The following is a 15,829-nucleotide window of genomic DNA, read 5'->3' as shown; positions in this document are numbered from 1 at the left end:
TTAGGTTAAGCTGACAGTCCGACCCTCTCATCCGTTTAATTTCGTGTAGTACTGCTGTGGATGGCGTTAGCGCCAAAGACACAGAGGTTTACAATCACTGATAAGGAAAGTGAACTCGCTTGGCTCAGTAAACCCAATTTATAAGCTCTAAAGTTGCCAAGCTATATATTAAGTCATACGCTCTAAAGCTGTCAAGCTATAAATTAAGTTATAAGCTCTAAAGTTGGGAAGTGATTTGGGGGACAATCTGAATTAACACCCCCACCTCACCCCAGTGTTTGTGACACCTCACTTATATATTGTGTGAGTAACAACCCAGTTTTATTGCTCTTTCGTAAAAAGACTAGCCTTGCTCCAAGGCTGTACTGAATGCTAAGCCCTCGAGTGTATAGTAAATCTAAGTTTTAAAGAGGCAATTATACCAGCTCATAGATACGTGGACAGTACACCAGTCTGTTAATTATCTATATTGTTTAGAAATTATTATTTAAGCATTAATTATTACCTCGGTTAGGAGTGAGGTATGTGCACATATAACATGTCATAAAGTCAAAACGTTTACGGGAGAAAAGGAGCGCGGGTGTTTTTTTTTCTCATGGATGAAATAATATTGAAGCGACCGTGTTAAATCACTGACTCACTTACGTCATGTATACAGGCGATTGCAATAAATCAAATAATTTTGTCTCTGTTACTTGGCTACTGAGCAAGTGAAAAGCGGATCAGCTACTTCACCGGTATATGTTCTGATGGTCGAAATTAGTTATCAGGAAACTAGTCTATATCTAAATATATACATGTAGGGAAAGGGAGACAATAACTGCATGCCAAAACATCAGCTGAAGAAATATTGAAAATGACAGATGAAGATGATTCCTCTGTTGAGGAAATTATTTCAATGCGAGAAATCGCACCAAAGCCTTTTCCAAGGGCTAAGCACCCTTTCATCACGCATGTCAGAGAGGGGTATGAGGAGTCCGGCGTAAATTCAGTGCGGCGACAGACAGGTGCTCGTTCCCTGCCATCATCACCTCAGTCTCAGTCAGGTGTCAATCACTACACGGTGCGTACAGGTGTGATGAATCGTTAAATCATCCTTACCGGCATTCATGTTGTTTGTGGTTAATAGATGTCATGAACTATTTTCTTTATTGCACATTACCCTTTATTGTCGATGTCATATTATGCATGTTTGTTTTTGTTTGTTTGTTTGTTTTTATTTCGGACAAATTATCCTGCTTGAGCTAGTTATATAAATTTCAGACCCGTGAAGGCCGGGGGTAGAATAGACCTTCAGCAATCCATGCTTGCTATAAAAGGCGACTGTGCTTGTCGTAAGAGGCGTCTAACGGGATCGGGTGGTCAGCCCCGCTGACATTGTTCACCCGTCATCGGTTCCCAATTGCGCAGATCGATGCTCATACTGTTGATCACTGGATTATCTGGTCCAGACGTGATTATTTACAGACTGCTACAAAGTAGCTGGAATATTGCTGAGTGCAGCGTAAAACAAAACTCAATCACTTTTTCAAACACAGGGCTATATGTGGGTTATACAAAACCTTAATATTACTATATGTCACTTGCAGATTATGTTTTGGGGGTTTATTTTCAGACAAGGGACAATGTGGTAAAACTGGGCCAGTTTCCTCCGATCATATCCCTGAATGTTGGCGGAATGGTGTACCAGACGCGACTCTCCACGCTGCTGAAGTACTCCGACTCCATGCTTGCGGCCATGTTCAGTGGCCGTCACAAGGTCGACCAGGACAAAGATGGCCATTACTTCTTGGACACCAACGGTGCTGTGTTTGGTCACATATTGGAATATCTCCGCTACGGAACAATTCCACCCTCTGACTCATCCACAGCTGTCTATAGAGATGCTGAGTACTATGGCCTGCAATCCTTGGTTGAAAAGCTACAACTGCGACCAGAAATTGCTTCAATTATTGTCAAAGAGTCACATCGATCCCAGTTTCCTGGGTACCAGGATGCCAAGAATGATGTCATCCGAGCAGCAGTTGCTAATGCGTCAGTCAACAGAATAGGTGAAGTGTTGATATGTGCTTTCAAAACAGAGTTCAAGGCCAAGGTTCAGAACTTTAATCCCCTCCATGGGTGTATTGTGGACTCAGCACATGTCAGTATCGGGCCATGGGAAGCACAGGCTGATGAAGAAGTGTTTATGAAATGTCTAGAGAATGATCTCATGGAGGATGGGTTTAATGTCAAGCCTCACGAGAGTAAGCGGAAATGTAAATATTACTATGGACAAACCTGTCAGAAATTTGTCTACAAGTTGCAAATCATATTTGATTGATAATTGATAGTGTTGGAAGTGTTTTCAGCCTGTACCTTTGTAGATGTTTATGCCATTTGTAAACACAACCATTTTCTGTAATTTGAATCACTTATTTCTTTTAACATACACAAAATGTGCAAACTGTTTTTGTTTTCTTTGATGTTAATGATAGTTTGCCAAAAGGTTGAAGGAAATATACAAAATCAAGTCAAATTTGTCCTTTTAACAGTTGTGATTTTTTAACACATCCTTTGGAGACAATATATCTAAATATACTTTTAAAAATTCAGACTGCAAGCACCAGTTAGTGGTATAGTCTATTTGGCACAAAAATAGGCCATTGAATTACAGTCTAGCTTGAAAACTAATAAACATAACATACTCAGTGAAATGCTGATCATAATACGAACATCATACCAACTCTGGTTTTTGCGGAATATTGTTCCTTAAAATAAAAAAGTTGTTTAACTAACTATCATTAAAATATTGACACTGTTCACTGTTTGTTACAAGGGAGGAGTACAGCGAAAGGGACAGCCAGGTGTGCAAGAAAGCATGGAGACAGCGCAGCACAGGTTAATGAATGAAAAACTTTTTCAGCATGTGTGCACATGCTCCTTGAACACCTGGCAGTGCCTTCTCTGTACTCCTTCCTCGTACTGAACAGTGAACTGTGTAAATATTTTCATGATAATTTGTTAAACAACTTTTTTATTATTAGGACAAGAATTCTCCTCTTACCTTACACAGTTGGTATGATGTTTTGATAATGATCAGCGTTTCATTGAGTATGTTAATGCTAGTAACATAATAATAAACAGGCTAGTTTTCTTTCTGTTTTTGTGAACCTTAAGGTAGCAGAGTAATGGAATGCAACTGCTTGACTGTTGAGATAGCATCGTTGACAGTGACATGGGTGTTTGGTCAATTTCAGTTGTTGACAGCTTCATAGTGGGCCAGTTGTTTCTTCTATATCATGTATGATGGTCACACACAACAGCTTTCTGCTTATGGTGCAGTTTGTGTTGACTGAACTTTGTCTTGGAAACTCACGATCAGCATTTCTGTGTTGGGTGGTGAACACATGAGTACTTACACTGCATGATGTACATTTGTAACGCATACTGAACACTTATAATATGTATTGAACACTTGTAATATGTAGTGAATACTTGTAATGTGTACTGAACACTTGTAATGCGTATCGAACACTGTAAATGCATACCAAATACTTATAGTTGAACTTGGAATGCATGTTTGAACTCTTTGAGTGAGTGATTTGGGTTTTATGCTACTTTTAGAAATATTCCAGCAATATCAGAGTGGTGGACACGTGAAATGGGCTGAATATTTTGTTGACATGTCCAGAATCGACCCTAGGTCTTCAGTGTGGTGTGCAGGCACTTTATGTAATGGGCTACTTCGCTGCCCCCTTTACTCTTCGGATATGTATTCAGTATTAGATCCACTCTTTCAGTTGTGATATGGTCCCTGTACTATACTCTTTTATATATACTCTGACCGCATTTACCTGTACCTTACCTGCAACCATGCATGCAGATGTTGCTATATATACTGGCATGCTACTCAAGTTAATTAGGAATGCAGTGTTATGGTAGCCCAGTGGTCTAAGGTATCATAAACAACTGTGCAGATTTATGGCCCTTGGTAGTACCAGGATTCACTGATCATGTGTTTAATCTGATCCCGGGTTTCTCATCAGCTTACGCAAAGAGTAAAAATGTATGACCTTAAGCAGCTTGGGCTTTTTTCCTACGTCCACTTGTGACCATGTTTTCCATGTAGGACTCTTTAAATGGCATTTAGAAGTGATACACATAAAGGCAGGAAGTAATGGATATCATCTTCTTTAGTTTGAAGAAACACTGCATTTCGGAGTTTGTTCTAAGTGATCAGGTGAATAAGGAAGATGAATGAGTAGAATATCCTGCAAAATGTCATGAGACATTAATTCTCGCCTTTATGTGTAAACCTCAGTGAACACCAATGTTTAAGTTATTATATCACTCTTGTATTATTTCTTCTTTGGTGTATGGCAGAATGCTTATGGCCATCCCAATCATATGTAGGATATCCAGTCAAAGATCAACAAACATCTAACTCACTCCTAAGCCTACTTGTATTTGTTTAATTGTTATTCTGAGGGGTATTGATCAAAATACAGATTGAACAATGATTAATGTGCACCGGCTGAGAGATTCAAAGGTGGACCTGTTGGGTTTGAGGTTATGGTGTTGTAGTCAGCTTTCACAAAATGCTGACAATATATATGTTGAGTGCTTGTCGTCATTGGTCATAGGTTTGAATCCTGAAAATGTATTTGTATAAGCTGTTCAACCTCTGCATTTAAATGTCTAAGAGTATCGCAAGGTTACCATCTGTGACCCGAGTTTGATTCCCCATGGGTACAATGTGTGAAGCCCATTTCTTATGTGCCTGCCATGATATTGCTGGAATGTTGCTAAATGCGACATAAAACTAAATTCACTCCCTCACTTTGTAATAGAAACAGGACCAAAACTGTGACATGCCTCTTTTGTTTTGTTCCTTTATACATGGGCAGTGATGTTGTACCCATTTGATGGTTGTGATGAAGTTATATTGTCTTTCCATAGAAGCCCAATATTGTGTTTTAGTGATAATTATTTATTTGTTTTATTTCAGTTGAACAAAGAATTATGAATGATTTCTCATGTTCTGTGTTGGTTGGATAAGTGTACTTATGGAAAGGTGTATGCGCATGTGAACATATGGATATTTTATGGACTGCAACTTTATTGATTATAATGAATGTTACCATTTGTGCCCCTCCAGCAGGTGAACATTGCCTAAATGTATTAACCAATGCCTATCCAAGACTCATGTATATCATTAGATGTACTGTGTGGATAATGCTCCATAATTTATGGCTCAGTTTGGATCTGAATCAATACTGTTGGGATTGTCATACTGGCCAACACCTAACCTTTGCTATATAATTATGTAAATGTTCCATCCATTGTTTATGAATACACTAATAAAGTGTAGTCACAAGTATGCTGCATTTTTTATGGTAACTATGATTTATTAGTGTTTGAAGTGATGTGAAGGTCACCTTGTGACATGTAGATGTGTTTTGTGACCAAGCTCATTGTTATTGTTATAACTATTTATATCATTTATAGACCTTCTGAAGTCACATCGTTACAATAGTGTCACCAGTCTCGACAACTTGTGTGCATATATTTTTGTCACAGCCTGGTTATTTTGTATTTATATCCCCATTGTCCCCTATTTTCCTATGCTGGTAATATTGAAAAAGTAAACATGTTTACATCAGTCCTGTGGGTTTTTTTTGCTGAGTCGGAAGTTAGACCTAGACATGCCAGTGAACTGCTGTCATGGTCGACATCTTTCATTGGTAGTCCAGTGAGATAGGAGATTCAGAACCTGTGGAAATACAAATTTGCTTCATATGCTGATGTTTACAGCCTTAACATTCCAGTGAAGACATAAGGAAAAAAACATCAGGAAAAATAATGCAGTTCAGGGACTGTGAAACAGACTAAATGGAAACCAGCCATCACAGATTGGGATCATAATAAATACCTATAAGGGTGGAGAGTCAAGATATTGATTGTGACAAACAGAATATGGATCATTACGCCCAAAGACTATCACAGGGGATATGGTTAATTACACCCCCCCCCCCCCCCCCCCCATGTATTATATGGATCATGAACACTTGTTCAGTGAGTACTGTTCATTATGCTCCACGACTGTCTCAGTGGATATGGTTTATTACAACCCTCCATGTAGGATATGGATCATGAACACGTGTTCAGTGAATATGGTTCATTATGCTCCACGACTGTCTCAGTGGATATGGTTTATTACAACCCTCCATGTAGGATATGGATCATGAACACTTGTTCAGTGAGTATGGTTCATTATGCTCCACGACTGTCTCAGTGGATATGGTTTATTACAACCCTCCATGTAGGATATGGATCATGAACACTTGTTCAGTGAGTATGGTTCATTATGCTCCACGACTGTCTCAGTGGATATGGTTTATTACAACCCTCCATGTAGGATATGGATCATGAACACTTGTTCAGTGAGTATGGTTCATTATGCTCCACGACTATCTCAGTGGATATGGTTTATTACAACGCTTCATGTAGGATATGGATCATGAACACGTGTACAGTGTGAGTACTGTTCATTATGCTCCACGACTATCTCAGTGGATATGGTTTATTACAACGCTCCATGTTGGATAGGGATCATGAACACGTGTTCAGTGAGTATGGATCATGAAGAACCATAATTTGCTGCTGATGTGGATTATTGACACAATTCCCAATAGATTGTAAACCTCAATCACAGTGCATATGAATTAGTATGTACAATATTCAAGGTAAATCGCAGCTATATCTCAATAAGTCAGCTTGGTAGAATCAGACATCGTTTTGGTTTGATGCCATAAGTGCTTGAAGAGTGACTGAGTGAGGGAGTTGGGTTTTTTGTTGCTTTCATTCATGCGATACCACGGCGGGGAACACCAGAAATGGGCTTCACAAGTTGTAACCATGTGGGAAATCGAACCTGGGACTCTGACATGACGAGGGAACACTGTAACTGCAAGGCTGCTCTGTCCACCCAAATGGGCTTCATCAAATCAGACGCAGGTCTTCACACAGGAGAGAAGCCCTCTTGACTAGTCCACAGCTACTCCTCATCGAAGAAGATATTTCCACTAACTTAACTTAACAGAAGATTAAGCCTTAGTTACACGTCACTCAGCATTATCTGGCTCTTGCATGGTATGCAATGAAACTGAGGCGGGCAAAGGGAGCCGGAAACCAGCTGCGGTCTGTTTCAAAGGTACGAAATTCTCACAACAGTTGATGAATCCGGAGTGTTTCTGATCAGAGGCCTTGAAACCTTTGTCATGTCCATGTCCTTTCAGAGAAAGTTTATAAGCTGTAAGTTTTTACAGGCCCTTGCATTCAGTTTTATGGTGACGTCATCGATCGTTCACATAATTATAAATGATGATATTTCAATCAGATTGTCAGTAACTGAGTCTGGGTTGAGTCATATCCAAATGCTGGCAGTATGATTACTGATCTACATTATAGTGGAACATCAAACTGGTCAGGTCTCAGGACAAACAATAGTTGCTGGTCCCATTGTACCTCAGAATCGCCACTTCAGAATGACAGTAACTGAAATTATCAGTTTCCCACATGTTGTATATGTGGACACAGTGTATCAAAAAAGCCAAAAAGCCATCCAGACATCAGGACCGGTACCTTCAAATGGCACCAGCCCAAAATAGATTTAACCAGACCAGATACCAAGATATGAAGAACTTACTCAGTTGCGTGGAACATCTAAAAACAAATTTACCAGACCATCGATTTGGATAGCTGTAAATTTGGACCGTCGGACAGTCGGACTGGCCTCATTTCATATACTAGTGAACAAAACGTTTTTCCACGTGTTGTTCCACTACCCTTACCTTAGAAATGTCAGCAGAATCTCTAGTTTTGTGAAGAAGTAAATGTTGGTTCAATCGTCATTTAACGACGCAAAATTACACTCCGTGTAAACATTTAGTACACGTTACAAGACGGCTACGGTACAAAATGTTACAAACGACACGGTTATAAATACACGTAGTTCATATAATAGTGTATGGAGATTATCGGATATGCTCACTCCCATACTCAAATGGCCTTTCACCGTGTACTAGTTGTGGTAAAAAAGCGAACTCATTCAAACACAATAGGAATAATAAACTGTATGGTATTCCTAACTGTATGGATGACACAAGATTAATGTCATTCAGTCTCGGTCTATTTGGGTCATCGTTACTAAATGTCAAATTGTCCATTGTGAAAAACCCTAAATTTTAAGTGCAGGTGTACTTACACATTTTCGGAAAAGATTAGTCATCGGCAGGAGGTAGTATCCAATTTCAACCAAAGATATTCCACAGACTCATGAAACATGGTCCAGTTAATATCTAATATAGACATTGTGAACCTTGAAATATCTCAATTTGTCATTTGTAGTAAGTCAATATTATACAGCGTGAAAGTTGTTTCGGTCGATTTATGTACCCGGATGATGTCTTTTCTGCAAGAATGAGAGTGAGTGAGTATGTAGTTTTACGCCGCCTTTAGCAATAATCCAGCAACATCACGGCGGGGACTCCCAGAAAATGGCTTCACACGTTTTACCCTTGTGGGGAATCGAACTCGGGTCTTTGGAGTGACGAGCGAATGCTATAACCATTACGCTACCCGTGTCTGCAAGAGAGTAGACGCAGGGAAGCTTTGTGGTTAAATCTTTAGCTCGTCATGAACGATGACCAAGGTTCGATTCCCAAAATGAGTACACTGTTTGAAGCAGACGTTTTGAATCAGTGTCCTCAACGATGATATTGTATCGGCCGGGACATCTCGAGGGTCTTCGTGCAGCGTGGAGTCAAACACTTCTATACACGAAGTAAATAACTTTGTATTCATATAGGTATGAAAGATTCTCTGCACAATGTTTTATTGTAAGTAGATCTCTCACTATCTTAAAGTATATAGCGCATATGGACCAGTATCGGCTCAAGTATGCGCGTGTGAGTGAATATAGTTACATGCTGCACTCCGCAATATTCCAGGTACGTGGTGACGGTCTGTAAACAATAGAGTCTGGAGCAGACAATCCAGTGATCAATTGCAAGAGCATCGATCTACGCAACTGGGATCAGTTGTTACAGTCCCCTACGCCCTTTCAAAACACCGTGTGACGAACTTATTGCTCTTCTAAAGTAGCTTATCTACAAACAGCAACATTCAACATTCAGCAGAATGAAAAGCAAAATGTTTTGCTATGGTAGCTTCCTGAACGGTCATAAAGGGAGATATCTCGGATCACTATATTTTTTTAAGATAAGAATTATTGAGGTTTTGTTAAACGACACGTGAAATACAAAAAAAACACAAAAACATTTTGTTGTTTGCATACAATTTTGACTAAAAAACCCAAGAACCTACGGCAACAATTTTATTTCAATGTTTATACTCATAATTGTATACGCGTGACAGTTTTGACAGGATATATGGTTCATCCTGACAAATACGCCTACATGGTTTCGTATGCTTTGACTATTAGCCAATCAAATTTCGACAAATGTATCCTAAGGGTAATAAGATATCATAAGATATCATAGCTGATGGTAATGTCGACATATCTATATGACATCATATAATATCCATAACACAAAATTTCTCTAGTACACAATGAACGGTGTTCATGCTATCAACCACTGGGCAATATCGATGAAGTCCATACCGCCGTGATATAGAATGAACATATGCGTCAACAACAATCAATAGTAGAGCAAGGTAGATGTTACCTCAGCGTCTCACAGTGGCTGAACTGCATGTTCCCTTCTGCCCGTTCTGAAAAGCTAAAGGGGGTAGTCGGGTAGCCTAGTGGTTACAACGATCGTCGAGGGCCCGGGTTCGATTTCCCACGTGGGTGCAATATGTGAAGCCCTTTTCTGATGTAGCCCGGTGTGATATTGCTGGAATATTGGATTGTTTGTTTCTAGCAAACCTATATATATTCAGAGACTATCTACACAGTCGTGTGTGACTGCCAGCTCTCGGTAGCCGAGCTGTAACCAAAAATTCTGTGAAACAATGAAACAAATATACCCAATTTAGCCCTTTCAAGTCTAGAATGTGTGGCAAGTCTAGATTACCACAGTTTCGGAAATGAAGGAAGTGTCTGGGCTTCTTTTTATCCTTTTTTTTGTCAATGTAATGTAAAACTTTATTTATGTAAAATGTGTTTATTCAAAGACTAGACGGTACAATCTAATAAATGTGAAACAGGCCGACAAGCTAATCTGCAGCATCAACGCTGAACATGAAGGTCAAGCCTAGGTCGTTAAGTAATGAGACTAACAACCTAGTGTTTAAATATTTAGTATCCCGTCATATAAGCATTAACAAGCACGCGATAATCTGCCTGGCGTAATTCGAATCGGCTATCGATATCGTCATAGCGGAAGTGAAGGGCATTCATGTTTAATCACATTTGCCGAGTGATAAGTTTGACGGAGAAAGAAAACACATTTGGTTTCTTTTATAACTCCTCCAGATTTAAATTCAGATACTGTATCTTCTATACACTGCTGCTGCTGACGTGTGTGTCAACTAAACATAGATCTGTGTGTAAAGAGTGACTGGGTTTAGTTTTACCAGGGAGCCTATATAGAGTTATAGAGTATCCCTGGTTTTACGCTGCAATATTCCAGCTAGATGGCGCCAGGGTGTTAAGAAGAAGGATTTCATGCTTTTGCATTTTACATACACATCGTGGCCATGCCAAGGTTCGGCTTCCCTATATGTGTCCATTCCCGGTGTCCCCGTTCTGGTGTCCCCTTTCTGGTGTTCCCAGCCCCTGCCTGGAAAGCAGTGTACAGCTACACACATGCACTCACTCACCCTAAATGGCATTCGAAGGTTTTAGGTCTGCTGTGTACCCCCTCCCTGGGTTGAATGACAGGGTGGGAAAGCATAACATAGCTTTATATACAAATCATGGAACATCATATAAATGGTCCAGTACGGGCCTATCGTTCTGTCCTAACAGTATAGAGCCATTACTGGACCAATGCTTGTTTTCTGTTAGTGGCCCCTTCGAGACAAAACTGTACCGGACCACATGTGGGGACCCGTGAAGGTCCCGGGGTAGAATAGGCCTTCAGCAACCCAGGCTTGCCATCAAAGTTTAGTTTCACGCCGCACACAGCAATACACGGGTACATCAAGAACAAAATAGAGTGAGTGAGTGAGTTTAGTTTTACGCCGCTTTTAGCAATATTCGGGCAATATCACGGCGGGGGACACCAGAAAATTGGCTTCACACATTGTACCCATGTGGAGAATCGAACCCGGGTCTCCGGTGTGACGAGCGAACGCTTTAACCAATAGGCTACCCCACCGCCCCTGAACAAAATAGAATGGATTATTCACACACACTGGAGAAAACTACTGAACTAGAAGACCAGATGGGACGACTGAAATTTCTAAATCTGTCAGTCTCCCCAGTGGTAATGCTACGTTGATTTTGATTATTATTATGATGCTACTGATGCTGCTGTTGATGATTAAGGTAAGACTGAAGATGAGGATGAGGTAGCTGATGGATGTGATGGCAAATTACGTTATTTTCCAGGATAGGAACGGGCACGTGAAAGACGCGAGAAATCAGAAGTCAGTACACCCGAGTTCCAGGCATTGTGTTTTCAATCCATCTGGTCTCTTGAATTAAACTCATATGGACAAATCTGTGTTTTCTTCTATTTTTCCAGAGTTTGTTTTGGTATCAGTTTGTTTTAAATAGTAGGAACACTGTATTAAACTTAACCGGACCAGTGCCGGCCAAACTGTACTGCGAGGACCAATGTGCATCCGTTACGGCCGTGTACTGGTCGAGTTCAACCAGCGAAATGGTACAAAATAGTACAGACACAGCTCCGGAAAGCCTGATTTTTCTGACTTAATTGGGCCAGTATTGGTCCAGTTGTGTGACGTTAGCTGGGTATACTCACATGTAACAGACTGTCGCATGTCAAATGCTGCAGGATTGCCGCTTAAGTGAGAGAGTGGGCACAGTTTGATGAATTAAATGAATTAATAGAGCAGACTGATTCCTGAATCTCCTATCTTTTATACTAGTATTCGACAAGCGATAAATGCAAGTTTTGTTGTGTTTGTTGTTTTACGCCGCAGTGAGCAATATCCAACAACACGCCGTATATGACTGCAAACACACCTGTCAGGTAGGCTTCAGCCGTCGCTCGACAAGGAGTCAAAAAGAGAAGGACGACACTGATAGAAGGCTGGTAAGCCAGCTTCCCGGCGTCTACTGCGCTCACGTTTCCAGTGTCGTTGAAAGCGTATAAGCTCAACATCCCCTGGGAACCAGGCTGAGGCTATGGTATACCTAGCTGTATTTTGCTTATCTCCCATTACCTGTCAGTGGCGGATCGTGACGTGATTTCTGTCTGTGTAGCCTGCAAGACATTCCCTGACTGGGTTTAATAACTATCGATGATGATACATTGTGACTACGGTCAGTATAGGTCCCTCTCATGCATGTCCTTCCTTGGGATCTATAGAGCTGGAACCCGCTCCAGTTAGCGCTAACGTGATCGCTCTGTGAAGGTCTTGCCCTTCAGTAGCCCATGCTTATCGGAAGTTGCGACTAACGGGGTCAGGTGGACAGGCTCTCTGACTAGGCTGATACATGTCATCGCATCCTCTTAACGTTCGGCGATGACCATGATGTTGATCACTTGTTTCCGGTCCAGGCTCGTATACTTTCTCTCTCTCTCTCTCTCTCTCTCACTCTCTCTCTCTCTCTCTCTCTCTCTCTCTCTCTCTTATAGGCAATGTATCTGCGTTGTACTTACTTTTTCGTGTACTATTCAGTACCGACTGACTTTAAGATAGACATGCACCTTAAGATTCTAGATAAAACCGACGTATATCTCTTCAGTTTTTCAATGACTTAATTCCGATTTGCTCGGCTTCCCAAATGGCTCACGCCTAGTCTCCATTTAATTAAAATAAATGGCAAAGCGCGATATTACAGCTGCAGATTGCATGGTTTGACGGCACGCTGCAACCACATCCTGTCGTGTTGTAATCAACAAAACTGTTTCAGCACTTCAACACACCGCTCTGAACTATGTTTACACGAACACAACGCCAGCTTGTATGTCAATCCCCGGCCGTGTTCCACGATACCGTGGTTGGCCGACATTGTACATAATGAGCATCACTTATGTGCTATCTGGTTTATCGTTCGACGTAATGTGGGTCATTTCGGAATCCGCTCACACAGGTGGACTCTTGTTCTTGTCGCCATGGAAACACAATTCTCCGCTTACAGATTCTGGAGGAAATACATGAACTATTTTCCAACCTGACATTTCCATACTTTCTCTGAATGTAAATTAGATACGGTATCTTATACATAGCGTTAAAACAAATGACTCATGTACGGCTTGGGTGTACTGACAGATGGCAGGAACGAGTTCCTGTGGGCAAAGTAGCCAGATTTTACGTCGCTTCATCATATTTGTATTAAACATCACGATCATTTGTGTGACTCGGCACTCAGCAGCATTCCAGCATATATCGCTGTATCATCTGTCATTAATCAAATTTGGACCAGGTAAGATGCCCGCCTCAGCGTCAAATCGTATTATCAATCTCAACTCCCTGGGGAGTATACAACTCTTGCTGGGTGGACTGGGACACATAGTCACAGTACTTTGTCCAACTTACTGCACGTTGCTGTACCCGCAACTAGGTGTGTGCACGTACTCACGTGGCCAGCATCTGGCCATATACCAACGGATTCGTGGGTTCTTTTAAGTGCACAGGGCTGGTAACCGTACACTAGGGGTTGTGACAACACGGAAAAGAGTCTGCACACAAAGTTGACGCCAAGGTTTTACACCGGTTCACAGGTGGGCTCGATCCCGATTTCAACCTCGCTGGATCACTAGCCTGGCGCTTTAGCCAGTTCGCCCCCCAGGTTAATGTTGGCAATAGTCATAAGTAAGTTATATTTCTGTACAACGGGATGTACATGTGATTTTGTATGACGGACATTTTGACGCTGATCTGCATACTCCTCATTTTTGTACACATCTGTGATCATTATCTACGAATTCCTAATATTGATGTTATGAGAAAACAGGGTGAGGCTGTAAAGAACTTATGCTGTTCAAAAGAAGTGAATCGAGAGGTCAGGCATAGCGAAGACTAAATTGTGCCGATAAAAAGTTCTTTCACACATTCATTCAATTTTTAGAAGGAAACCATGCCTTTAGTTGAAAGATATTTGCAGGTAATAGTTACAGTTTTATGACTTACAAAAGTGTTAGGGTATAATTGAGGTGTGTGAAAAATATGACATTTCGCCGATCTGTTCTGATCCGCCATTCACATATGTACTTCTATCTTTTATTCTTTTTCTTTATTTCTTTCATTCATTCTCATAATTCTTGCTCTTAATTCTTACTAGAATTCATTCGTTCATTCATTGTAAAATGCCGACTGATACAATAAACTGGCTGAAGTTCTGTTAAACACAACTAAGTTGCGCTGGGAACGAGCCAAGTCACTGTGTGCGTCGGAGCATGAGGAGGCACACGTTAATTAGTACAAATGGTAAAGAAAGCAAGCGAGTGACCTATCCCTGTTGTAGGGTATCCCTGACGGGACGAAGTCATACACCTAGAATATTATTGAGTGTGACTTTCAGAACACGAGCAGCACACACTATTATCGTTAAAAACGAATGAACTTTTGGGGTTTACTTAACCATTACATATGAAGGACTTCATCTTTTAAAAACTTGTGGTCAATTAAAACCCAGCGATTAAAAGTTGCCCAAAAGTCGTCTGGTACACTCTCGCCCGCCAACGAAATAACAGACAGGTTACGTAACTCTGTCGCCAGAGCCCTGCAGCGAACCGCAGTGACGTCATGTGAGGAACGAGTGAGTGAGTTTAGTTTTACGCCGCACTCAGCAATATTACAGCAATATGGCGGCGGTCTGTAAATAATAGTCTGGACCAGACAATCTACTGATCAACAGCATGAGCATCGATCTGCGCAATTGGGAACCGATGACATGTGTCAACAAAGTCAGCAAACCTGACAATCCAATCCCGTTAGTCGCCTCTAACAGTCGCCTTTTATGGCAAGCATGGGTTGCTGAAGACCTATTCTAACCCGCACCTTCACGGGTAGAAGCATGGGCTGCTGAAGGCGTATTCTACCCTGGGACCTTCACGGGTAGAAGCATGGGCTGCTGAAGGCCTATTCTACCCTGGGACCTTCATGGGTAGAAGCATGGGCTGCTGAAGGCCTATTCTACCCTGGGACCTTCACGGGTAGAAGCATGGGCTGCTGAAGACCTATTCTACCCCGCACCTTCACGGGTAGAAGCATGGGTTGCTGAAGGCCTATTCTACCCCGGGACCTAGGTAGAAGCATGGGTTGCTGAAGGCCTTTTCTACCCCGGACCTTCACGTGTCCAAGTGAGGAAGGACCAGTAGGTGTGTGAACATTTTTGGGGTGTAAGCAACACTCGAACTCTTCCTCACCATGCAAACAAGTGGTTGAAGTCATGCAACCTACAAACAACTAATGGATTTCAAAGCCATGTTTGGACAAACTCCAAGGGGCTGTGAACATCAGATCCCAATAACCAATGTTTGTTAAAACTATTTTCACCTGAATATAATACAGCTGCTGGACCTACAAAACGTGCACACAGATGCATGTTATGCATGTTCTAAAAAAACTATTTCAATCATCCCAAAATACAGATACTTTTTGTTGTAAAAAGCCTGTGATCAGCAATTTCACAGTGCCATTTTCAAGTCCTGGTGTTGCAAGTCTCTTTCATGAAGCTGCT

At 41.2% G+C, this 15,829-nt stretch overlaps 1 protein-coding gene across 1 annotated transcript; it reads left to right on the top strand.

Annotated features, from left to right (window-relative positions):
• Positions 1 to 814: 814 nt before the first annotated feature.
• Positions 815 to 5,644, top strand: LOC137294073 (BTB/POZ domain-containing protein KCTD7-like). Its single transcript, XM_067825010.1, has 2 exons — positions 815 to 1,063; positions 1,616 to 5,644. The coding sequence occupies exons 1-2, from the start codon at positions 857 to 859 to the stop codon at positions 2,321 to 2,323; spliced, it is 915 nt and encodes a 304-aa protein (XP_067681111.1). The 5' UTR covers positions 815 to 856; the 3' UTR covers positions 2,324 to 5,644.
• Positions 5,645 to 15,829: the final 10,185 nt, after the last annotated feature.

The sequence above is a fragment of the Haliotis asinina genome, chromosome 1, assembly GCF_037392515.1.
Source record: "Haliotis asinina isolate JCU_RB_2024 chromosome 1, JCU_Hal_asi_v2, whole genome shotgun sequence".
NCBI lineage: Eukaryota > Metazoa > Mollusca > Gastropoda > Lepetellida > Haliotidae > Haliotis > Haliotis asinina.
This window is presented reverse-complemented; position numbering and strand designations above follow the sequence as displayed.

Bases quoted from the DNA above. Each gene is read 5' to 3' on its own strand.
- LOC137294073 (XM_067825010.1), top strand. From the start codon at position 857: ATGACAGATGAAGATGATTCCTCTGTTGAGGAAATTATTTCAATGCGA. The intron at 1,064-1,615 runs GTGCGTACAGGT...GTTTATTTTCAG, and splicing joins CAGGTGTCAATCACTACACG to ACAAGGGACAATGTGGTAAA.